The sequence below is a fragment of the Chiloscyllium plagiosum genome, chromosome 1 (assembly GCF_004010195.1).
Source record: "Chiloscyllium plagiosum isolate BGI_BamShark_2017 chromosome 1, ASM401019v2, whole genome shotgun sequence".
NCBI classification, from domain to species: Eukaryota; Metazoa; Chordata; class Chondrichthyes; order Orectolobiformes; family Hemiscylliidae; genus Chiloscyllium; species Chiloscyllium plagiosum.
The window spans coordinates 107,542,611-107,569,530 of record NC_057710.1 but is presented as its reverse complement, the minus strand read 5'-3'; the positions used below and the strand labels follow the sequence as shown (position 1 = coordinate 107,569,530).

General features: G+C 42.6%; 1 protein-coding gene across 2 annotated transcripts in view; it reads left to right on the top strand.

Annotated features, from left to right (window-relative positions):
- Positions 1-26,920, top strand: part of zcchc4 (zinc finger, CCHC domain containing 4) — a 117,507-nt gene that overhangs the window by 18,779 nt on the left and 71,808 nt on the right. Inside the window, exons 1-2 of one of the 2 annotated variants that reach the window (XM_043693667.1) lie at positions 9,808-9,938; positions 22,597-22,715. In XM_043693667.1, the coding sequence (XP_043549602.1) occupies positions 9,860-9,938; positions 22,597-22,715 (198 nt within the window). In that variant the 5' untranslated portion in view covers positions 9,808-9,859. Of the gene's footprint in view, positions 1-9,807; positions 9,939-22,596; positions 22,716-26,920 lie in introns of those variants that run through there. The other variant, XM_043693657.1, reaches the window with a different exon arrangement.

The window sequence follows — 26,920 nt, the reverse complement described above, 5'->3', positions numbered from 1 at the left end:
GGGTGGCCCCAGAATCCACCAGAAAGGAGATGAGCCGCCCCCCACCCCGCTTCCACATCCATCATTGGGTTTTCCAGTGGGGAGTTGGAGAGGTGTATTGAGACTGCCTGCAAAACCTTCCTCTCATAGCAGCCCTAGTTAGTTTCAATGGCATGGGGGAAGGGATCAGCCATAGGATAGGCAGCCTGGTGAGGCTTTCCCCCAGGACACTGTTTGTCAGGTTGTTATGTAGTTTGTATACATGGGCATATGTAGGGAGCATACAATTGACGAGAGTCTGTACAGCCAGCTTCTCATTCTCTGTTTAGGGGATGCCTGCTGAAGAGTTAGAGATCTCCCTAAAGCAGGCAATGAAGTCTGGCAGGGCTCGTCTGTTTTCTGCAGATGCCGGGTTAAAGCACCAAAGTCTGCGTGCTGACTTGCAATAGTTTTTATCGCCTCTTTCCCAGTGCTTTCCAGCCACCTGTCCCGGTCTGCAGCAGTGTCCCAGGGTTGGGTGGAGAAGTTAATGGTAGGGCGAATGGTTGCCCAGTGGGTTCCATAGGCGAGTTGTAACAGGGTCTGCACATCTTGTGGCAGACAGTTGTAAATGGTGGAAATTTGTAGCAGCCAATTAAAAATGCGAGTGGTCTTTTCAATGGGTCTGGGGCAACTTGCAACATGGCCCGGACCTCTGCGTGTGTCCAGGACTTATCAAGGGGAGTAGATCCAATCGTAATACGAGGAAGTTAGCATTCAGTGCCCTGGTTTTTCAGGGCAGTCGCCGTGCTGTGTGTGAGCCTGATGTTATTGTCTGGGTTGGGCAGCGGTAGTGAGTCAGGCTGCCCAGCGGCTGCTGTGTCCTGCTGCGAGCTTCTTGCGGGCTGCGTGGTAACAAAGGCAGCCACTTCATGTAGCAGCGGGTCTGGCTCTGGGGCTGGTAGGGAAAGTTTAGGGTATTGCGGGGCGTAGGGTACTGGGGCTGTGCTCAGGATGGTAGGGGTCTCCGCAGTCGGGGTTTTATTGCAGTGGTCTTTAACTTCAGGGGGCTGGTGATGTTTGGCAATGACCTGAAATTCTGCAAGACATTGCAACATGTAGATAGTGTCCCATGAGGAATCCCCATGCCCCCCCTGTAATGGCCGTGATCCAGTGGGACCAGGTGTAGATGTCCCTTGTGAAGTGGATAACGTAACGGCTGTCCCCTATATCTTTTAGCATGGTGTCTGCCGGCGACCCAGGTGTAACAAGAGCATCTCCTACCTTGTTCTTGCAGTTTACATATTTACCATGCCTTTTCAGGGTACTCTTCATCATTTTCGGCCATGGGCCTTCTTCACCACATGGTTGGGGTTGCCCAGCTCCCACAGCTGGCATCTCCCCGCGGACGGTTGATGTCCGTGCCCCCATGGCGTCCTGGACATTTTGGGATGATTTGTAAGTGCTATATTTTAGGTTTTGAGGAAAAAAAACAGAGATAGAGAGCTAACAGAACACAGGCAGTGAGTGATTGACAGGTAAGGCAATAAAAGGTACTCAAGCGTGTCATCACTGACCACAAGCACTGAACAAACACAGGGCAAAAGTGAGGACTGCAGATGCTGGAGATCAGAGTCTAGAATTCCTGATGAAGGGCTTTTGCACGAAATGTCGATTTTCCAGCTCCTCAGATGCTGCCTGACCTGCTGTGCTTTTCCAGCACCACTCTAATCTAGACACTGAACGAACACAGCCAGGTGGGAGAACTGAAATTGACAAAGCAAGCACTCAGTAAGCACAGAACTCACAGATACACCCAAAACAAACACTTAGAAACCACAGGCCAGGACAACACAGCTGGGCCCGTCAATGTTGTTGGAGCTGTGGATCTATCAGTAGTAAAGAGAAAATTTGATCAGTGGTCTCTCCACGTATTGTGCCTAACTTTCTCTGCGCGACCGTCTTTCTCCTGGCTAGAACAGGTTTGTGACAGAAACCCTGGCTCAAGGTTCATCATGCATGGGTCAAATTAAGGTTTGTTGCAAAAATTTCAGGTAATTAATTTAGCACAGGTGACGACTTCCACAAGCCCAGTCCACGTTGTTTAGTACCGGATTATCGGCTGGCAGTTAACTTACTTTCCCACTAGACGACCTCCAGAGACCCAGACATGGCAGCTTAAAATTCAGTTAACAATTTAGGAGCCAAGTACCCACCTCCACAGCCAGAGTCACTACTCACATTTGAAACTGCAGTGGCAGTCAGCTGCCAATTACTTAAATTTGATCATTAATTTAGCCGCTTACCAGACTAACTCCACAGGCTGGGTTCTGGCAGCAATTTAGGAGTCAAGTGCTCACCTCTACAAGCTAGAGTCACTATTCAATTTCCAAATTGCAGTAGCTGAAGCCAATTTGCTGCAGATCAGAACTGTGGCCACCCTTCGCAGTCATCCAGCCTTTCTCTGGTCTGACCCACTGGGCAGGGCTGGCCGCCACATACCAATCGGGTTAAATTTAAAATGTGAGGTTCGCTTACCCTGTTGAGAGAGGAAAAAAAAGGGTCTACCAACTAACGCCAAACAGTTGGAGAAATTTGCCCAAAAGGTTAGCGATCACAAAACACCACTCGAAGAGAAATTGACAGTTTATTACAAGCGATATCGCTGGAAGAGAAACAGACCAGCTGACACAGAACTGACAATCTGTACAGGTAGATCAGATTTCTCTTCCCAGAGCTGAGGATGAGACCAGTTTTATAATAATGCTGCACAATGACACTGATTAAGAAATGGGAAACTACAATGTTATGGAAGTGGAGTAATCTAGTTGCAAGGATGCTAATTGGAAAACAAATAACGGATGAATGTTCTGTTCCTTCACACAATCCAACATCCTGACAGTAACAACTGTTCCATTCCTCTTCACAGGTAGGTGTTAATGTCTCCTCTGAAGTGGTGAGGTGCTTCCATTGTCCTATTCCTGGAGCATGTCCTTTTTGGTGCCTCTGTGTCTAACCGGCTCTTTGTGTGGCTTTGGTATTGCTGGGATGTGAAACTGCCCTTGGGGCTTTGAGATATCTGTGGTGCTCTGTCATTGTTAGTGGTAGCTTAAAGTGTATTCTCTGATCTGCATGCTGTCTGATTCGGCTTGTGAGCTGCTTGGGAATTCTGGGTGTTTTGGTACAGTTTGGCTAATTTTGCTTTTGTGGGCCTATCGTGGGTTAGCAAATCTTTTTCCACAGTAGTTATGGGCGTTAATGGGCTTAAAGTTGACATTGGTCAATAGACTATTCCCAGAAACTGAGAAGGGGAAGACAAAAAAGGGAAAAGAAAATTCTAAAAAGGACAAGGTTTGGGTAAAAATTTGTAGTTCAGGTGCCAGTTGCTATAGTTTTAGGTATGTTTGCCAAGCTGGGAAGTGAGTTGCAGACGTTTCATCCCCTGTCTAGGTAACATCTTCAATGCTTTGGAATATCCTGTAAAGTGCTGCTGCACTGTGTCTTCTGGAATTTAGTTCTGATCCTGCTGTTTCCAGTTGCCAGTTCCAGTTGTTTGTTGTAGTGGTCGGTATATTGGGTCTAGGTCTATGTGTTTGTTAATGGAGTCTGTGGATGAGTGCCACCCTGCTATAAATTCTCTGGCTTTCCTCTGTTTAGCTTGTCCTATGGTTGTTGTGTTGTCCTAGTCAAATTTGTGGTCCTTGTCATCTGTGCGTATGACTACTCGGGACAGTTGGTTGTGACGTTTAGTGGCTAGTTGGTGTTCGTGGATGCAGATTGCTAGTTGTCTGCCTGTTTGTCCTATATAGTGTTTCATGCAGTCTTTGCATGGAATCTTGTAAATTACATTAGTCTTGCACATGATAGGATAAGGCCTTTTGTTCTGGTGAATTGTTGTTTGAGCATAGCTGTCGATTTATGGGCTGTCATGAATCCGAGTGGTCGGAGAAGTCTGGCTGTTGATTCCGAAATGTTTTTTATGTAAGGTAGCATGGCCAATGATTTAGGTCATGGCATGTCCTAGATGCGTTGTTTATCTGCTATGCATCTGTGGATGAAGTTGCAGGAAATCCCTTCTTAGCGAAGGCTTTGTAGAGGTGTTCTTCTTCTCTTCACAGAGCAGGAGTGCTGCAGTGCGTTGTAGCCAGGATTCATGACAGCCCATAAACCGACAGCCATGCTCAGACAACAACTCACCAGGACAAAAGACCTTATTCCTATCATGTGTAAAACTAACATAATTTACAAGATTCCATGCAATGACTGCATGAAACACTATAGCACAAACAGGCAGACAACTTGCAATCCATGTCCACGAACACCAATTAGCCACTAAGCAGCGCAATCAGCTGTCCGTAGTAGCCATACAGAGGCAAGGGACCACAAATTTGACTGGGACAACACAATGATCATAGGACATGCTAAACAGAGGACAGCCAGAGAATTTCTAGAAGCATAGTACTCATCCACGGATTCAATCAACAAACACATAGACCTGGACCCAATATACCAGCCACTACAAAGAACAACCAGAACTGGCAACTGGAAACAGCAGGAATGGAACCAAATAAATTCCAGAAGACGCAGTACAGTGGCGCTTCACAGGAGGCTCCAAAGCTCTGAAGATGTCACTTCGACACTTATGGATGAAACGTCTACAAATCAACTTCCCAGTTCAGTGAACATAAACTCTAAAAAGGACCTTGTGAAGTTGGTGGATTGGTTGAAATTGGAAGCAAGGTCGACAAAACATTTCAGTGCAGGCTAGAAACAACACTCACACAGAAATAAGTCATTGTATTCATATTACCCCTCCATCATCACTCCATTTTAAAATGGTTGAAACTTTCATAAACTATTAAGAAACATGTAAACTTTCAAATACTGTCATAAACTTTTAAGTATATTTCAATGCTTTTAAATACTTAAGCAAGCTTTGACTGCCCAGTGACTGCTTTGGGGAATATCTTGAACAAGCTGTTTTGATTTCTAGTAGCAGCTGTGAGCCCATAGTGAACCTGAGAATTTATATTACTTCAAATTGTCAGAGAAATGAGTGAATAAATTCAGACTCAATCTTACATGAGTAGCAATTAACTTCCTTCCCGCTCACCTAGTCTGGGTCTCAACCAGTCTGGAACTGCACTTAAACTGTTCAGAGTGAACCTAAAATATTTCTACCTGCCTTGTGTAAAGGTGAAGAGAAAGGATTTGTATTATCCTTAATACTCTACAATTAAAGTGCTTTCAGTAACAAGTACCCCATTTGTTGTCCTTTGATTTGGAATTTGTTTGAGACTTCATGGACCAACCTAGATGTTTTGCTCCCTTGGAAAAGTACATCATATGATCATTCCAATTAACATGTGTCGCTTCTTACATTATGTATAATTATTTGTAGAGGAGAGCAAAGAATTTCCACAATAATATCTCCAGTACAACATTTAACCAATAATTCATTTCTGAATACTGAGAAAACAACTGTCCTGCCTTAGAATAAAATCAATGACGTGCTTGCTCTGGTTGCTTGAAAACCTGAATCCGAAGAGTTGGGGTTTTAAAGCACCTGCCTCCTTTAAAGTGCACAATTCTTTCAAAGTGATTCTATTTTTATTTGTAATCTACTTAGATATGACAAGCACACAGAATATCAATGTTTATTAAGTTGACAGTAATGATCAGGATTCAGCCTTTAAATCAACATGTAAATGTCAAGTTTACTATGTACCTTTTGTTCTGAATGAACATTATAAGAATACACATTTTCTCCACCTAGTTTGATTAAACAATCTCCACAATAATATTTCATCCATGTTCTGTACATTTAATAATTCATAGTAACATCTTTTGATTGATGATGAATATATTGCTATTTAGTTACAATTTGTTGCAATTGAGGATAAATCATTGCCTGGAAACTGAATTTGACCAGCCATATAAATGCTGCAAGTACAAGAGCAGATCAGAGGCTAGGAATCCTGCAGCAAATAATTCATCCCCGGATTCCTGAAAAACTGTTCATCAACTACAAAGCACAAAGTCAGGAGTGTGCTTTTCCAACAACATGTAAGAAGCTTGACATATCCAGGACAAATAGCCTGCATGATTGGCACCACATCCATAAAAAGTATTCAGTTCCTCAAACACTAAAGCACTAGTGCAGGAGCGTATACTGAGAAAGTCTACAGCCTTAAAACTTGTCTTTAAATATTTAGTCTAAAATGTAATGCTGAATTATAGAACACATTTGCTGCACTAGAAAATAGACAGGCAGTAATGCTCAGAAAAGGTGGGTGGATCTCAAGGAATGCAGAAGATAGGGACATCTGTGCTCACCAAGTGATAATAGGATGCTCTAAGGCAATTAAAAACATTTGCCTTAGCATCGGTGAATCTGCATAAACAGGACACCAAGTGATTACATTCACGGCCGTTCCCTTGTGAAATTAATGATAGTGTTTGATTCTAACCTCAAAACAAAACGCGGTACTATCATAAGCCTTGGAATTGATGGTCAGATCTTGTCAATTATAATGGATTCTTATTATCTCTTGCAAGCAGGGCAGACACACAGAGAAAAACATCTTTGCTGTTACAAGACCCTGACTTGAGAGTTCAAAAGGACACCAGAGAGAGAGAGAGAGACCATTTTAGTGCTGAGGCTATTGAAGCCAGTAGAAAATTAACTCTTAGTACTTATCTGCTATGGATTGAATTTAATTGCATTTTGGGACTTTATGATGATATTGAGTAGCCATTACTGGTTATGAAATACAAACTTTGGAAAATGTAATATTAATGAAGCTTTAACTCACTTTCTGTTCTTGCAGACCACTCTACAGACCTTGCAGACTACCCCACTGTCAATTCTAACTAACCAGATCTTATGTCTTATTTGAATTTGAATCACAACCCTGAAAAGAAAGCATGTTTAATTTGAAGACTAATGAATCAGTTTAAATGCAACCTTATGGTAACATCTCAGCCTCAGGTACAGAATGATTCAGTGCTTAAAAAGCAGGAGTCTGCTCCTAGCTTAGAAATTTTTCTCGGCCTAATATTGAAGAGATTCTGGCACAATGTGTCAGGAAGCCATTTTATGGTCAAAAGTTTGCCCTCCTTGCTAAGAAGCCATTTTGTAAAATAATTGTATCTGACATGCGAGCTGTGCAAGGTTACTTTATGGACTCTCCAATTAGCTCAGACTGGTACCTCTTTATGATAGGAGTTTATCTCGCTAGCAGGCACCTAACTCAGCTGGGCATGTTTTTCACACCTGATGAATGACTTAGGGCCGTAGGAGCGATTAGTCAAGTGTACACAAACCTGTCAATTAACTTTTCATCCTTACAAATTATTATCTTTCACTGTTATTTGTCTAATTAAGAACATGCAATGTTTTTGTAAACTTTTATATAAAGGAAGCCACTTTGTATCAGTACATTGGAGTAGCCTGCTGGGGCACTCAAAGAGCAAGTACCCTACTCTCCTAGGTATTAGAAACTAATTAGTTTAGCTTATAGGTATCAGCGTTATGTTGTAGCAGTGATGCTATTGGTAAATAAAAGGGATGACTAAAATTAAACTAATCTGCCTGTAAGAGGTTTTTTATTCCAGACTTCCAAACTTCCAGACTTCCCGATCTCCGGGACAAACCAAGAGAGAAGCTTACATGTCTGAGTCCATAAGGGATTCCCTGGGCCGTCTCAAATTTGTACTTTAATAATGCCATCCACAAGATGAACTACAGGAGTTCAGCAAGGCTTCTTAGACAGCACCTTTCAAACCCCATGGCCAATACTGTCTAGAGGGACAAGGGCAGCAGATACATGGGAATATCACTATCTAAATGTTCCTCTCCAAGCCACTTGCCACCCTGACTTGGAAATATGTATAGCTGTTCCTTCAGTGTCACTGGGTCAAAATCCTTGAAATCCACCCCTTCCATGCATTGTGGGGGTATCTACACAAAATGGACAGTGGTTCGCGAAGGCAACTCACAACCACCTTCTCATAAGACCATAAGATCTTAAGTACAACTGATATTGAGCAATTAATGCCCAGCGAACCCATAAATTAATAAGAAAAGTTTCGCAAAGAGTGAGACACCATGGTTTTTTCATTAAACTTACATAGATGGTTAGTGCATTGCTTCAGCAGTGAGTGGAATTTATATCAAAGCATGACAAAATCAAAGAAAACTGATGATCATGTGAGTGACTAGTTTTGTGTAGTATAAACTAAGAGTCATATTGCAACCATCTGCCTTTTGATTTGATTCATTGTATCTCCTAATATTGGATACATCAACATTATGCCTTCAGGTAATACTATTATTTGTAGTCTAGTTCATTAGTTGAGGTTTTCCACCATCTTGAAAATATTAGTATTAACCTTTTATTTACGTTTTGTGACATTATGGACATTGCAAGTTTCAACTTCTCCTCCATGATGGCCAGATGCCTTTGTTTCCCAGGGCTTGATGCTTCTGCTGTGGAATGCTGACACCAGAAATGCAACAAGAGATTTCACCACAAACTTGGCCCAAAGATTATGAAGCAGAGATTCTTTATTTCACTGGCACAGATCATTACAAACAGGAAGGGGAAATAAGAATAAACAGGGAAGTGTTTACAGTGTGTACATAGAATGAATCCTATGGATTACATTGGGCTGAGAGGTCTTCTGACCATCTGCTTTCCCTTTCCAATAAATATACTTTTTTTCCACTAAGAGTCTTTTGGCTGTTCCAACTGTCTTTTATAACTGTCGCTACCTGTTACTGGAGGTCCTGAACTTTTTTTTACTTCAATATCCTTTGTCAAAGACTTGTTACAGGCATCCTTGCATTTGAGGATAGATGGATAGGATGCAGTAGTTATGAGAAGGTGACAGCTTTTGTGAAGTGAACTTTTTTCCCTCTTTCCCCTTTGCAATTGTGACCCTCCAGTACAGATGAAAGGGATTTTATTTTTGCTTTTTTAAAAATGAGATTGTGTGTGTTACCTTTTTGATCCAGTATAATTGAGTCTGCTGTTGTTTTTGCAAATTAGTCCATAGCCATTATAATTGGTTCAAAGTAATTTTATTAATATCAAACATTAATGCACTATGGAGCAGATGGTGGAGAAGTTGAAAAGTAGAAAAATAGTTAACCAAGGAGGATTTTCTTCTCTGAATGCAGCAAATTTATGAAATTATTTATTGAAAATAACTGTTGAGGCTGGGTCATTGAATATATTCAAGGCTGAGAGAGACAGATTTTTAATCAATGAGGGAAATAAAGATTATAGGAAAAAGGCAGGAAAGTAGAGTTGAGGGTTATCAAATCTGCCATGATCTCATTGAATGGCTCAGCTAAGTGGGCTGAGTGGCCTCCTTCTGCTCCTGGATCCTAAAGTCTTGAGAACTATAAAGTACCTGTACTCCCTTACCAGATATTGGGAAAATGATTGCAGCTCCGAGACACTTGTTCTATTGGGGCCAATGTTGCTGATAGACCTGATACAATGTTCAGTTTGACCTGGCTGGTTGCTGCTTGTGAGCGAGGTCGTGGTTGTAACCTTGGTTTCTTGTTATTGGTAAACACGGATGCAAGTAAAATATGATGCAGTTTAAAACAAATGGTTTGAACGATTCAGTCGTCCTCTTTGTTTGAAAAACAGTTTCTTATGAAAGAATCTTACAATGTAATATGCATGATTTTAAAAGATCAGGTTGTGTTCTTATGCGTTACAGCAGTCACCCAGCCTGGGTGGAACATCTACCTCCCCAGGGTCAGGGCACGACAATGGGAGGGCGGGGTTTGGTGAAATGCTGTCGCGCGGGGATGAGGTCGGCGCAGGGTCACGTGCCCTTTGTTGTGGCGCGTGGCGGGTACTGACGTTCTCCCGCTCAATGAATGGGAATGTGTGAGGTTCCGGGAATTGAGCTGATCCTCAACCAGGAGGTGGAGGGCAGAGCACCCCACTGTCCGCACGGTAAGGAGGGACAGCGGGAGCACTGAAGTCCAATCGGTGGATTGATGTTTACTCCATGCATGCTGCAGGCCGGGGAACCGCCATGACAAATGACGAGTGAAATGCGACATACTTTTAAAGGAAAAGTAACAGTGGCATTGGCATAGGCATAGGCATATTGCTCATTAGGTCAGGATGTATTTGTATTTGCCGAGTTAACGACTCTGATCTTCGGTCAGAGTGGCAGCTGTTATGAACTTAGTTGCTACATTTATAATTTGCACTCTGCACAAATGCTGTCTGATCTAGTGAATGTCATTTTATCTTCGGTTAGAAATAACAGCCTCAGTTTATAAAAGTGCAATTTTCAATGTGCGACTAACACCAATGTGCTTTAAGACAGGCCTGTCAACACCCCAGTGGGATAATGTTAGCAATACATTTACGTGAAGCCTGAATAGTAGTTGAGTCAACTGGAGTTCAGTTGATAATTCAGTTAAAGTCAAATGGTTTTGGGTTCAATTCTTGACTAAAGTTGGACGTGCTTTCTTGGGGGTCATAAGCCAGGCCCTACCTCTCCCTCCAGTGGATGTAAAAGATCCCATATAATTAGTTTGAAGAAAGGCAGAGCAGTAACCCTTCCTGTCTTGGCTACTATTGACCTCTCAATTAGCATTGCACAAACAGATGATCTTATTGCTTTTAGTGGGTCTTTTCTGTATTGGCTGTTGGGTTTTGTATAGTACAGCAGTGACTACACTTCTAATGTACTTCAGTGGCTGGAAAGTATTTTGAGACAACTGCAAAATATAACTTTATTAAAAAACAGTTTTTCCCCTTTTTTTTAATCAAAGTTAAGGGCAGCTCATTGCAAGCGACAGATGTTAAGAGAATGGAAAAATTCTCTGTTGACATGAACTTTGTACTTTATCCATGAATGTCTGATATTCTAAGCTCTTAAATTCTTGAATTAATTTTTCATTGGTGATACCATAGGTTTTTGAAATTCATTTGTGGGCTATGGACATTGGCCAGGCCAACACTTATGGTCTATTCCGAGGTGCCCTTGAGAAGTTAGTGATTTGCCTGCTCGAGTCGATTCAGTGTATTAGATTACATTACAGTGTGGAAACAGGCCCTTCGGCCCAACAAGTCCACATCGACCCGCCGAAGCGTAACCCACCCATACCCCTACATTTACCCCTTACCTAACACTACGGACAATTTAGCATGGCCAATTCACCTGACCTGCACATCTTTGGACTGTGGGAGGAAACCGGAGCACCCGGAGGAAACCCACACAGACACGGGGAGAATGTGCAAACTCCACACAGTCAGTCACCTGAGGTGGGAATTGAACCCGGGTCTCTGGCACTGTGAGGTAGCAGTGCTAACCACTGTGCCACCGTGCCGCCCACTAACATATGTGACCCATATGTTGTTAGGGAGTGAGTTCCAGGATTTTGACTCAATAACATTGAAGGAACAGCGATTATATTTAAAGTCAGGATTATTGGTGGCTTGGAGGGGAACTTGCAGGTGGTGTAGCTCCCATGTAGCTGCTGCCCTTGTCATTCTCAGCAGAAGTGGTGTGAGTTTGGAAGGTGCTGTCAAAGGACCTTTGGTGAATTTCTGCTGTGTTTATCGTATATGATGTACACTGCTACAATTAAGCACTGGGATGGAGGCCTTGGATGTGGTGGCAATCAAGTGGCTGCTTTGTCCTGGATGATTGACACGTCTTCAGTGTTGTCGAAACTGCACTCATCAGGGCAAGAGGGGAGTATTACTTCACACATCTCACTTGTGCCTTGTCTATGGAGGACAAGCATTGGGGAATCAGGAGGTGAGTTATTCACTGCAGGATTCCTGGCTCTTGCTGTTGTCGCTGCAATGTTTATATGGCTAATTGAGTACAGTTTCTGGTCATTGGTAACTCCAAGATATTGACTATGGGGGATTCGGTAATGGTAACACCACTGAATGACAAGGGTTGATGGTTGGATGCTCTTTTGTTGGAAATGGTCATTGTATGGTACTTGTGTGGCATGAATGCTACTTGCCGCATGTCAACCCAAGCCTGGATATTTGTCAGATCTTGCTCCATTCCATTTATGTATAGTCTTCTTGAGTATCTGCGCAATTGCAAATGATGCTGAACATTGTGCAATCATTAGCTGAGTCCATTGAGAAGGCTGTCAGCCTGAGAGGGATGACTATCCCAGGCAGCGGAGGACTGCAGGTCAGGGCCTCCCTGATGTCACTATTTTCTGCTCAGCTCTGCTGTCACTGCATAGACTCATGAGCATCAGCGACCAGGTGGAACTGGCCTTGGGAGCCAAGATAAATTGAGGCAAGAGAGAGGCCATGTTCTTTGGGAACTGTGCCGACTGATTCTTTCTCCCGTTCACTATCAGGGCAGATTATCTGAAAGTGCTGGGAATATGGTTGAATAGGAGGAGGCATGCACAGAAACATTGGGAGGAGCATTCTGCCAAGGTGAGGCAGTAACTAGGTTTTTGGAGAGCACCGCTCCCTCTCCCTTGTGGGTAGAAACCCATCATCAAGTGTGAGATATTCTCGGTTTTGCTGTATGTGGTGTGGATCTGACCCATTTCCCTGAACCTGTCTCACTGCAGTCACCCAAGTCAACTTCCACTTCATTTGGAGGTCAAAGATGGACCGTGTCCACAGGGACACAATATACAAAGCTCTGGATATGGGGAGAAAGATATACCCAATGCTAGCTATATCCTGATGGTCACCTTTGTGTGCAGTCACATCAAGCCTTGCGAAGACCCTGAAGTGTCACTGCGTACTGAGATTCTACCTGTCCCTGGTGTTGTGAAGGATGGAACTAGCCTCGGCACCATGGAACCCTCGAAGTGGTTGGACCATTCTGTTTCTCCTGACCTTCGTGGAAAAATTTGTCAAGGCATGCATGTGTAGGGGCAAAGTCTTTTTCTGTGCTGTGGACCCTTATGACTCTGGGTCTGGCAGCATTTGTGGAACTATAAGCTAAGTTAGTGTAAAGGGTTGGTGATCCTCTGTCAGGCTTGGCCTGCCATGTGACACAGCCAATGTTGTCTACCTCGTATGCTGCAGACAAGGATGTCTTGGTATGGTATATTGGCAAGACCGTGCAAACAGTATGACCGTGCATGAATGGACACTGCACAACAATCGCCAGACAGGAGTGAACCCTTCCAGGCGGGAACATGTCAACGGTCAAAGATATTCAGCCTCTGATCTTCGGGTAAGCATCTTCCAAAGCAGCCTTTGAGATACACAACAAAGCAAAATCGCCGTACAGAAACTGAGAACCAATTTCCGTTCCCATGAAGATGGCCTCAACTGTGATCTTGGGTTCATGTTGTGCTTCATGTAACCCCACCATACTGTTCTTTATCTGTAAAATTTTCCTTACTGTCCTGTTTGATACCATTACCTTGACAACTTATGATCTCTCTACCGTAATTGTTTGTACAGTTTTGGATTATTTGTTACTTTGCCTAGATCCTTGGCATGCGACCTTTGTACCAATCATAAAAACTAAAAGACCAGTTCTGAGGAAGGGTCGCTGGGCCTGAAACATTAACTTTGATTTCTCGTCACAGATGCTGCCAGACCTGCTCAGCTTTTCCAGCAACCTCTGTTTTTGTTTTGTATATGTTATTCCAGCCATTTGGTTTTTCTCTAGCATCACCTTTTTCAATTTTTTTGTGTAATTATCTCTCTGCCTCAATTAACAGGATTATAAATCATCCCTTCACTTGCTGTTCGGCTGTTGACACTTTAGTCACATCGTCTGACACTTCTGATCACCTGCAGAGACTTATTATTCAACTTGTTGACACTCCAGTCACAGCATTCGTGTGATCTTTTGATCTCTCTGCTATAAGTTCTGTGCCTGTGTGCCTCTCTATACTTCACCTGATGAAGGGGCTCCAAAAGCTTGTGAGTTCAAATAAACCTGTTGGACTATAACCTGGTGTCGTGTGACTTCTGACCTGGTCCACTCCAATACAACACAGGCACCTCCATATCTTGGCCGCCATGTCATTGTTTTTCAATGGGTATTTGCATAAACAGACTTTTTTTGATTGTATCTTAGTACATGACAGTAATAAAGGGTGGCACAGTGGCTCAATGGTTAGCACTGCTGCCTCACAGCACCAGGGTCCTGGGTTCGATTCCCGCCTGTTTATGTGGAGTTTGCACATTCTCCCAGTGTCTGTGTGGGTTTCCTCTGGGTGCTCCGGTTTCCTCTCACAATCCAGAGGTGTGCAGGTCAGGTGAATAGGCCATGTTAAATTGCCCACAGTGTTAGGTGCGTTAGTCAGGGGTAAAATATGGGTTTGGGTGGGTTTCTCTTCGGAGGGGCGATGTGGACTTGTTGGGCCGAAGGGTCTGTTTCCACACTGTAGCGAACCTAATCTAATATAATCTAAAATTTGTGAAAAGTGTTGTTTTGTGTGCTTATACGGGCAGATTATACCATACAAAATGCATCAGGATAGCAGAACAGAGTACAGAATACAATGTTAGAGCTGCAGAGAAGGTGCAGAGAGTGGGGTCAGAATTAACATTTGAGGGGTCTGTTCAGAAGTCTGGTAACAACAGAGAAGAAGCTGTTTTTGAATCTCTTCATATGCCTATTCAAATTTTGTATCTTCTGCCTGAGGGAAGAGAGTGGAAGAGAGCATAACTGCGATGTGAAGGGTCTTTGGTTGCTTTCCTGAGACAGTGGGAAATACAGTTGGAGTCAATGGATGGAAGGCTAGTTTGTATGGTGGACTGGGCTCTGTTTACAACTCCTAATTTCTTGCAGTCTTGGGAAGAGCTAAGATGGCATGGTGGGTCAGTGATTAATACGGCTCCCTCACAGCACAATGGATCCTGTGTTCAATTCCGGAGTCTGGTGACTGTCTGTCTGTTTGGAGTTTGCACATTCTCCCCGTGCCTATGTGGGTTTCCTCCCAGGTGCTGTGGTATTCTCCCACAGTCCAAAGATTTGCAGGTTAGGTGAATTGGCCGTGTTAAATTGCCCGTGGTGTTCAGGGATGTGTCGGCTATGTGCATTAATTAAGGGAAATGTAGAGTAATAAAGTAGGGGAATTGGTCTGGGTCAGTTACTCTTCAGAGGGTAGGGTGTGGACTTTTCGATTAGATTAGATTCCCTACTGCGTGGAAACAGGCCCTTCAGCCCAACTAGTCCACACTGGCCCTCTGAAGAGACCCATCCCCCTAATTAATGCACCTAACTGTATGGGCAATTTAGCATGACCAATTCACCTAACCTGCACATCTTTGGACTGAGGGAGGATACCACAGCACTGGGAGGAAACCCACGCAGACACGGGGAGAATGGTCTTGTTGGGCCAAATGGCTCATTTCCAAACTGTAGGGAGTCTATGATGATGATTTGCCATAACAAGCTGTGATGCATTCGGATAGGATGCTTTTTGTGGCACATCTATAAAAATTGATGGTAACCATGATGTGGAGGTGCCAGTGTTGGCCTGGAGTGGACAAAGTTAAAAATCACACAACACAAGTTGTAGTCCAACAGGTTTATTTGGAAGTACTAGCTTTTGGAGTGCTAGTCTTTCTTAGGTAGTTGTGGAGCAGGATCATAAGACACAAAATTTTGTGGTGAAACGTGTCATGCATCTGATAGGATATAATGAACAAACCTAGATTGCTGTTAAGTCTTTTGTCTTTTAAAATGGGTTGCAGGTTTAGGTTCATTAATATGTAAATCCCAATCTTGAGTCAGACTGGTTCCATTTCCAAATTGGGAACTGCAGGCAGACTCTAACCTCACACTTTTAAGGCATTGTCTGAGCTGAGATGTCATTTTTTTAAAGTATAAAATCATAAGTTATCTTGAGAATGTGACTTGAAAGACGTTCTGGGTTTACATATTAATGAACCAAAACCTGCAACCCATGAAAGACTTAACAGCAATCTAGGTTTGTTCAATATATCATATCAGTTGCATGATACTGATCTTTTGCTATAAGTTCTGTGTCTTATGATCCTGCTCCACAGCTACTTGATGAAGGAGCAGCGCTCCATAAACCAGTACTTCCAAATAAACATGTTGGACTACAACCTGGTGTTGTGTGATTTTTTTTAACTATAAAAATTGGTAAGAGTCCTTGTGGACATGCCAAATTTCCTTAGCCTCCTGAGGAAGTAGAGACATTGTTGTGCTTTCTTTGACCATTGTGTCAACGTGATCTGAAATCTACGTTCTTGTGGACTGGGTGTCCAAAGATTTAACAGTTAATCCTAACTGTGATATAATGCTTACTGGAGAAGGTAGATAATTCAGTATTAGACAGATAGTACTTTGTAAAAAGAAAGTAGTCCGATTTAGTCTATCTCCAAAAAGAATTGCGGAACAAATTGTATGTCATTACTTTGGATAAATCTGTTTAGCTCAGTTGGCTGGATTGTTGGTTTACAGAGCAGTGTGATGCCAACAGTGTGGGTTCAATTCCCATTACCAGTTTGAGGTTACCTAGAAGGACACTCCTTCTCAACTTCTTCCCTTGCCTGAGGTCTGGTGCCCTCTGGTTAAATCATCACCAGTCGCTTCTCTCTAATGAGAGAGCAGCCCACGTGGTCTGGTAAGACTATGGTGATAACAACAACAGCAACATTACTTTGGATAAGCAAATGTGTGGCCCCATTAAAAGAGATTGTTACAACTGGTAGATATAGTTCATTGTGGGAAACTGCATTCAACCAAATTGGACTAAAAGATGATATTTTCCAAATGGTGAGAATTGTGAACCATAGTAAAGCAGAAAATTTAGGGATCCATATACAGGACTCTTAGCAAACTGGTAATGGTAGCATACCAAAGAAATTAAAATTTAGTGAAATACTTGCTTTCATCTCAAAGAAACTGGGATACTAAGGGGTATCGTAGATTACATGTTTTCATTGGATTAAACTCTACTTTGACTGAAACCTGAGCTCTGTATCCAGTTCTGGGCACCAGACCCATGAGAAGGATGTATTAGCCCTGAAGAGGATGAAGCCATGATTCACGCATTGATACCATGGTGAATTTAAGAGACACGGACCCTAGGCGGGTCAATGGAGTTAAACGGCAGACCTGGTTCAAGGGGCTGAATAGCCAACTGCAGTGACTGGTGAATCGGCTGGGTTTTCCGAATAGCAAAACAGCTTCACAGTCAGTTTTACTGTTCGCAACATTGTACTTTCAGATTTAAAAAGAAAAGCAGATTCTCAAATTTTCAAAATCCTTTACTTTTATAATTAATGTGGTATAGGTGTCACTGCTAAAGCTGTAATTTATTGTTGATTCCGGATTCCCTTTGAGTGGTGTGTTAGCCCATTTTAGGAACCTTTGGTTTCTTTCCTGACATTAACTTCTTTTAGGGTCACTCCAGATTATGTGACTCTCTGTTATGCTTGTCTGCAGTCCCTAATATTAACAATTCAACAGACTGAGAGGAATTTGAATATTTTTCACTTTGTTAACAAAAAACTGTTTTATGAATAATGAAACAAAATAAGAATCAGTGATAAACATTCTACTTTTGAATGATGGGAAATGTGCCAAAATCTGAATTATTTGAACAGTATTCATTCTCCAAAATTAAATACTAGGGATGCTGACAATCTGGGATAAAACAGAAAACAGCGTGTGAGGAGTGAGAAACAAAGTTAAAATTTCAGCTTGATGACTTTGCATTAAAAATAATAATTTTTCCCTCCAGATTAGCTTGCACGTATTGTTACAAGCGATTAACGTATTTGGATTCAAAATACTTTATTTAAAGCCACCATATGAATATTGAAATTGCACCAAACCTGTGATGATATCACTGGACTGGATTCAGTTGGCCTTTGTTTTACTTGTTCTCAGTTCTTTAATGGGTAGAATCTGGACAGAATACTTGCTAAATTTGACATGCGTCGGGAAAACCTGGGAAATCTTTGACATTTCTCAGATGCTGTTGGACTTGTTGGCGATGCACAGCATTTTCCAGCATTAGATGTGCACGTAGATTTCCAGTATTCACAGTTTGTTTTCTTAGCCTTGTTTTATTGCCTAACACTGAATATTTGCTGCTTTGTAGCACCTATCCCATTGGCTAGACAAAGCTATGCTCAACTGGTTTTTGAAGTACAATGTTGAGCTGTCAGACTGCTATAATTTCTAGGGTGTGTTTAATTGTTACTCCCTATTATTCATTTATATTCCTGTCAATGTACTTTCCTAAACCGATAGGTAAACAAAACCAATTCAATAAATGACACTGAAAGTATTCAAATATTCAATTGTTCACCCTAGCCTATCCATTTACTTACATGGCAAATTGTTTCATGTCTTTAAGGAAGCTGCTTCTAATTTTATTTCCAGCATTACGAAATAAATCAAATGTGTATTTACATCTCAATTGTTGAATTTCTGAAACATCTCAAAGCACCTCACATATGATAAACTGTGAAGTACAGTGGCATTAAATGTTAATGGTGAACCAGGGAAACTTCCGATTTTTGAAATCAGTTTTCATTCCGCAGTTCTCAGAATTACTCATTGCCTCCTATTTTTAGTATCATATCCAAACCTGCACGACTGCCCTAGGTCTAAATAATTGAAACACACATTGAGGAAAAGCAGCTCAGGAGGAGAACCTTTTGTAACCCACTGCCCACTTGAATTTATGTTGAGAAACCGTTGTTAACTCCTGGTAACCCACCTGTAGTCCATACCCTTTGAAACCCTGCCTAAAATAAGTCTAGCAATCTCGGGCTTGAAAATTTCACTTTGACTGTAAATCTGCAGATGACCTTCTGAGGAAGAGTGTACCGGATTTCACTACTTTGAAAGTCATTTTGGCTGCTTATTATTTTATTTTCATCTTTGTTGCAACTAAATGAGGAGTGATGAGGTAGCATTCTTTTTTTCTCTCTTCATTTAAAACACGTGTTTTTAAATTTGAAAGCCAATCTACTGTATGTGCTTAAATGTTTGTGGAGAAAGTGAGGTCTGCAGATGCTGGAGATCAGAGCTGGAAATGTGTTGCTGGAAAAGCGCAGCAGGTCAGGCAGCATCCAGGGAACAAGAGAATCGACGTTTCGGGCATAAGCCCTTCTTCAGGAATGGGGAAAGTTTGTCCAGCAGGCTAAGATAAAAGGTAGGGAGGAGGGACTTGGGGGAGGGGCGCCGGAAATGTGATAGGTGGAAAGAGGTCAAGGTAAGGGTGATAGGTCAGACTGGGGTGGGGGCGGAGAGGTCGGGAAGAAGATCTCATGTTAGGAAGGCGGTGCTGAATTTGATGGATTTGACTGAGACAGGGTGGGGGGGGGGAAATGAGGAAACTGGTGAAATCCGAGTTCATCCCTTGTGGTTGGAGGGTTCCTAGGCGGAAGATGAGGCGTTCTTCCTCCAACCGTCGTTTTGTTGTGGTCTGACGATGGAGGAGTCCAAAGACCTGCATATCCTTGGTGGAGTGGGAGTGGGAATTGAAATGTTGAGCTACAGGGTGGTTGGGTTGGTTGGTCCGGGTGTCCCAGAGGTGTTCTCTGAAACGCTCCGGAGAAAGAAAAGGGTAGGGTGGGAAAGGGAGAGCAAGAGTGAAACTTCATGAAAATTTATATATATTTGATGACATAAATTGTATCAAGATCAATTGCAATTTAATTGGAAAAAGCCATTGTTTAGTTTTGCTTTTCTAAACTGACTTGCTTCCTCATAGACTCATCAACATGTACAGCACAGAAGAGCCATTCAGCCAATCCTATCCAAGCTGCTCTGGCTACACTAAACGTTTTCAAGCTGTTCACCCATCTATAGCAACCCAAGCGAACATCTAAATTCTGCTTAAATATTATGAGAATTTCTGATTTAGCCAGCCTTTCAGCCAGAGGTTCAGATGCCCATCTCCTCCAAGTGAAAAAATTCTCAACTGTCCTCTTTGTCTCTTCTACCTCTTACTCTTAATCTACACTCCCTACCTTCTGACCCCTTTACTAATTCAGAAAAAAACCTTCCTCTGCAACTTTTCTATGTGAGAAAGGACACGAAGGGAAATCGCAGAATTAATAAAAAACAAAGAATGTTAGAAATAAAGCAAAAGGAAAAAGTATCAAGTAAGATAGCTTTGCTGGGAAAAGCAGGAAGTCCAGCTCTGTACAAGAATAAGTTTAGGCAGCTACGAACCTTAAATATTAGTCATTAAGGAGGAACAAAAGCCTTTGACAGATCACTTCAAACTTAAAGTACCTACGAGGAAAGATAATAGGGGTTTGAATAAAGAGTTTACTGACCAAGCATGCGAGTTGGAAAACAATGAGGAATGGGTTTAAGACATTTTAAAAAAACACAGTCAGTAATCAGATTTAAACAAGAACATGAGATGATGAGTACGTGAACAAACTTTAGTGGATATGAACACTTAATGTCATCACCCGAGTCAGTACAAGGGCAGTTTCATTATCGCTATTCTAGTAATGTGATCGGTCAACAAAAGACTAACAAGTTCATCACAAGCACAGCAGGAATGTGGTGAGGACATCATGTTCATCAGCAGGAGTTTGACTGACATGTTTAGTGGGCAAAAACTGTATAAATACTAAAGATAGTGAGTGCCGTTTTCAGAGTAGTCTGAGAGAGCCTGAGGTTGGTAAGTGCTGGCACCGCTACTCTACTGAGGTTTTACAACCTCCACTTAGACTAGGGCTTGGTGTCTTGTTACTCTGTAACTGTGATACTGTTTAAATAAATGTGCTAAACCTTTCATGGACTGCTCGTAAGAATTTTATTCCAGGCAATTGAACGATCTCAGGGAAAGAACCAGGGAAGGTTGAGTAGACTGCAGTAGGGAGTCCTCCCTTACCCACTGAAGCTCTCGGGGAGGCTTCAACAAATAGTAGGAAATTTTATGCCCCTCAATCTCATACATCTCTAACCTTTCTTTGTAATCTACTAGCTTTCCTAATTTCCTCTTTCAGTTGCCCCATCCCAGGCCCTACACTTTTTATATACCTTTTAAGAACTCTACTGTATTGAGCTCTTGATATCTGCTAGAAGCTTCTCTAGTTTTGCTATTTGTTACCTTTTATGTCTCATGACATCCAGGGTTCTCCAGTCTTGGTCCCATCCTAGGTCATTTTTATTTGCCTGTACACTCACTATTTTTTCCTTCACCACTTCCCAATGCCCTGAAAGTGTTATCTGCAAGTAGCTGCTTTCAGTCCACTTTGACAAATTGTACTTTGTCTTTAGTGAAATTGGTCATTTTCTAATTTAGAATTTTTATTCCCATCCCATTTTTATTCTTTTCCATAATTAACCTAAATCAAACTGAGTAGTGGTCATTGTCTCCAAAGTGTTTCCCAACTGATATGCTTTCCAATTGCCTAGGCTCATTTGCGAATATTAGATCCAGAACCACCCCCGTCCTTTGTTTGGGCTTTCTGTGTACTGTGAAAAATGTTATCCTGGATGAAATTTAAGAATTTTGTTCCCTCCCACCTTGCAGACTAAATTATCCAGCAAAGATTTGGGTAGTTAAAATGTCCCACTATTATACCCTTATTCTTGCAATTCTTAGAAATGTAATTAGGTTTGATCCTCTATCTGGTCCTGACTATTCGGGAGGCCTATAGTATGGACGCAACAGTATGACCCAATTGTGTTTTTCTTTACTTTGAGCCAGATGGTCCCTCGTGATTGTCCTTTCAAGATGGCATCCATCCTTGCTGCTGTAATTGATTCCTTGATCAATGTTGCAAACTTCTTCTGCTCATTCTATCCTTTCCAACAATCAGAACCCCAAATAACCCAATCAAGTGAAAGAATTTAAAGTTCTAAAATATTAATTATCTGTGTAATTAAGCTGCAGTTGCAGTCCTGTCTTAAATCAATGTTCAGTCACAAACTACAATAATTTGTTTTCCACTTGGTATGACTAAATTAACTTGTAATTTTATCCTTGCCTGTCTCAGTGATTAAGTGCGAAGTCTCACTTCTGTTTCACACCGTGAGCGGCATAGTGGCTCAGTGGTTAACACTGCTGCCTCACAGTGCCAGCGACCCGGATTCGATTCTGGCCTCAGGCGACTGTCTGTGTGGAGCTTGCACATTCTCCCTGTATCTGCGTGGATTTCCTCTGGATGCTCCAGTTTCCTCCCACAGTCCAAAGATGCGCAGGTCAGGTGAATTGGCCATACTAAATTGCCCATAGTAGGAGAAAGTGAGGACTGCAGATGCTGGAGAACCAGACTTGAAAATGTGGTGCTGGAAAAACACAGCAGGCCAGACAGCATCCAAGGAGCAGGAGAATCGACGTTTCGGGCATAAGCCCTTCTTCAGGAGTCCCTTAGTGTTAATCAGAGGGAATGGGTCTGGGTGGGTTACTCTTCAGAGGATCAGTGTGGACTTATTGGGCCAAAGGGCGTGTTTCCACACTGTAGGGAATCTAAAGTATTTTGAACTGCTTCCTTGAACTGTTTGGATGAGGCTGTCAGTCTATTACATGGCGCGCTATTTGACTAACACAAACCATCAAACTGTCAGGGATGCACTTTTCTTATTTGTACATTTCGCTGTGAGAGAACTGAGTGTCAAGCTTACTCTTACAAAGTACATATCTACTGTTAATTTAAGTGTTTCTTTGATTTGTTCTAGGTCCAACCTTGTTGTTTGTGAAGGTAACTCGCAAGAAGCAAGAAGCCAGGAGGTTTTATGCCTGTGCAGCTTGTCGAGATCGTAAGGACTGTAACTTCTTCCAGTGGGAAGATGAGAAGGTATAAAGATCCATTAATGCACTGTGAAACAATAACGTTGTCCAAGTTATTTTTGGAAATAGTTTATATTCCCTAACCCTATAAAATGGAATGCCTTGTCCTCTTCCTCACCAAACGTCCCTCAACATGAGAACACAAAATTGAATGATCTGGTATGTAATAAGATGGGAGGTTAAAGTGTAGACCAGGTATTTCCCATGAGAAAAAGACAAATTGGAGGGAGTTGTGCTTGTGTACCGCCAACCTGCTAGCTGCTGAAGAAATGTAGTCTTAAATCAGAGATATCAGATTCATTTATAGGTAATATATTACTCCGTGATTGAGTTTTCCTAGCTCATAGGTAGCTCAGTGTTCTGTTGTTGACAGGTTTGAAAATATTCTCTCTGCTGAGCAACATTCCTCTCCCCTCCCTGCCCTGTTCTCCTCCCAGTCTGCAAGAGCTATTCTTTCTAATCTGTTTACAAGAGTGGCTTAATTTGATTGGTCATTCCTCCTGAGTTAGTTTTCCTGGGTAATTTTGGGACTTAAGGGTATATTTGTCTGCTTCCCTGTGGTTTTTTTGAGTTGCTGACCTGTACTGAGTCCCATCTTCTTTCTTACACCGGCTTCATGATCCAAATTTGTTGTTTAAAATCCCAGCCTCAAATCTCTAATGGTCTTTGTCAACTCTGTGCACCCTCCTTTTATCTCCTCCTGTATGATTCAGTACTCCTTTTGATGTCTGATGTATCTTCTGCCTCTTCATTTCCTGATTGAAGGCAGAATCTCCAGGTGCCTCAGCTCTTCTCTGCAATTCCCTTCTTTGGAGTGTCAGCTTGGAGTATTCACGTGCTCATCTCCTTGCTTCTGAGTCAGAAAGTTGTGGCTCCCTTTCCATGGGTTTGGAGATAAAGCATAGGCTGACACTTCAGTGCAGGACTGAAGGATCTCTATATTGTATGGATGTTAAGATGAAGGCCCATCTGTCCTCTTAAATGGAAGTAAAAATCCCATTGTGTTAACTTAAAGAAAGTAGACACGTTCACTCTGTTTCTCAATCCTCAACCTTTTTAAGAAAGTGTTATTAATCAATGGACATGTTACTGTTTGTGGGAGCTTGCCGTGTACGAATTGTCTGCCATGTTTTCTGCACCTCAAGTGACAGTACTTCAGAATTTCCTCATCATTGCTGTAAAAAGTGCTGTGTCGGTGTAAGCCTTTATTCCTTTAAACCCACACTTTCATTTCTCTCCCCTTGGTTTAGATTGCTCACTTGGATAGTTATTAATGTGGCAAAAACAATGACTGCAGATGCTGGAAACCAGATTCTGGATCAGTGGTGCTGGAAGAGCACAGCAATTCAGGCAGCATCTGAGTTATTAATGTGTGCTACTGACCATCATGATAAAAGACTGTGCACAGAGTAGGGTGAATTGTGCAAATGCAGTGGCTTGCTAAACACACTAACAATTGGAATTGAGTGAGAATGGAATTTATTGCAGAGAAGGAAGGAAGTGCTTTCGTAGCACCAGTATTGTACACAAAAATTCCAAGTGACTCAGCATTGCTCTGCACAAATAAAGTCTAACCTCCCTACTTTTGTATTCAATTTCCCTTCATAATAAACAACAATGTTTTAGCTGTACACCAATACTGACCTCTCACAATGTCACAAAGCTGGTCCTTTTTCTCAAAGTTACTGTGTCTTTGATTTTTTTCAGACGGATTGGAAAACCGTCCAGACTCCAAAATGGCTGAGTTGGTGCAGAGATGAATGGTTTATTGGGGCCCTTTTTATTTGCCTCTAATAAACAGATGATATCTCAGGCCAAAGGCTTTCATGTTTTAGAAATAACCTGTATAATGAAAGGAAGACTAGATTAGAGTGGTGCTGGAAAAGCACAGCAGGTCAGGCAGCATCCGAGGAGCAGGAAAATCGTTGTTTCGGGCAAAAGTCCTTCATCAGGAATGAAGGCAGGGAGCCTCCAGGGATGGGAAGGCAGTTTAGCAGGTAGGACAGGGCATGAGGATGGTGCTGAGCTGGAAGGTTGGAACTCGGGTAAGGTGGGGGGGAAGGGAAATGAGGAAACTGGTGAAGTCCACATTGATGCCCTGGGGTTGAAGTGTTCCAAAGCAGAAGGTGAAGCGTTCTTCGTCCAGGCATCAAATGATAAGGGAGTGGCGGTGGTAGAGGAGGCCCAGGACCTACATGTCCTCGGCAGAGTGGGAGGGGGAGTTGAAATGTTGGGCCACGGAGCAGTGTGGTTGATTGGTGCAGGAGTCCTGGAGATGTTCTCTAAAGCGCTCTGTGAGAAGACGTCCAGTCTCACCAATGTAGAGGAGACCGCATCGGGAGCAACGGATACAATAAATGACATTTGTGGTTGTGCAGAAGAAACTTTGATGGATGTGGAAGGCTCCTTTGGGGCCTTGGATGGAGGTGAGGGAGGAGGTGTGGGCGCAGATTTTGGCGCAGATTTTGCAATGAGAGTGGCAGAGGAGGGTGCCAGGGCGGGAGGGTGGGTTGTTGGGGGGCATGGACCTGACCAGGTAGTCACGGATGGAACGGTCTTTGCAGAAAGGGGTGGGGAGGGAAATATATGCCTGGTGGTGGGGCCCGTTTGGAGGTGGCGGAAATGGCGGATGATGCGGTTTATGTGAAGGTTGATAGGGTGGAAGGTGAGGCGCTGTAGGGAACATCTCTGGGACACCAGCACCAATCAACCCACTGCCCCATGGCCCAACATTTCAACTTCCCCTCCCACTCTGCTGAGGACATGCAGGTCCTGGGCCTCCTCTACCGCCACTCCTTCACCACCCGATGCCTGGAGGAAGAACGCCTCTTCTTCTGCCTCGGAAAACTTCAACTCCAGAGCATCAATGTGGACTTCACCAGTTTCCTCTTTCCCCACCCCTCCTAACCTTACCCCAGTTCCAACCTTCCAGCTCAGCACCATCCCCATGACCTGTCCTACCTGCCAATCATCCTTCCCACCTATCCGCTCCACCCTACTCTCTGACCTATCACCTCCATCCCCAAACCCATTCACCCATTGTACTCTTTGCTACCTTCTCCCTAGCTCCCCCCACCCACCATTTATCTCTCCACCCTGGAGGTTCCCTGCCTTCATTCCTGATGAAGGGCTTTTGCCCAAAACGTCGATTTTTCCTGCTCCTCGGATGCTGCCTGACCTGCTGTGCTTTTCCAGCACCACTCTAATCTAGACTCTGATTTCCAGCATCTGCCATCCTCACTTTTGCCTAATGAAAGGGAGTGGCCAGTCCTGGCAGCTGAGGCTTTTTTGGTTCAGTTACAGCAGGGGATGTGTGAAACAAGCTGCCGGACTTCTCTCTCCTGGAAAACTGTAAGCCTTTGCTGGATTTTACCTTTTGTGCTAAGGGATGAGTGTATTGGGACTGTTGCACATCTTTTCAGAACAGCATCATTAGGTCGGGTTTGGATTGGATAAATTATTGGGTATCCTATTTCCTGTTCTTTGTGTCTCGTTCCGTAATTTTGTAAATAAAGTTTGTTTAAAACCTGGCAGTTGACCCAGCTAAATTACACTGGGAATATCCACTATACTCCTAGCTAAACAAATAGCCAAGTTACTGTCTGGGCTACCTGCTTAAAGAGATTTGAGGGATCTGGCCTAGTCCACAACAACAATTCATGCATGAGGACATCGAGGTCTCTCTAATCTCGGAGCTCTGGAACTCTCGCCATTTAGATAGTTTTCTTATTCTTTCTGTTAGTGTGGACAAGAAATTATATTTGTAAAGAATAAAGGCACAGCCACCAACTAGTTGAAGTGATGGTAAATGTACAAGGTCAGGATTAAAGGAGAAGAGAGATTGCATGCATGTCGGGTGGTTTGTGGTATGACTAGAGGACATTGCTTATTTAAATCCTTAAATCTATATCTCTGCAATGAAAGATGTATGAGAGTGTGTTTAAGACTCTCTAAACAGCAGCACTCAGGTAATGTAGAGAAGGGCAATGATAAGTAGATTACTGCAGTCTTCAGCATTGAAGTGACAAGAAGAGAAGTTGTTGCTGGAAATTGTCTGGTGATCTGTTGTTATGCGTTTTTTTTGCATTGGCCAAAAACAAATTGAATTCTATCCAGTAGCGTAAGAGTTTTTTTATTATGAAGCTGTCACCTCACAACACTTTGCTTCCCATCAACTGTACTCTATTTACAGAACGTGAAGCACATTTCTAA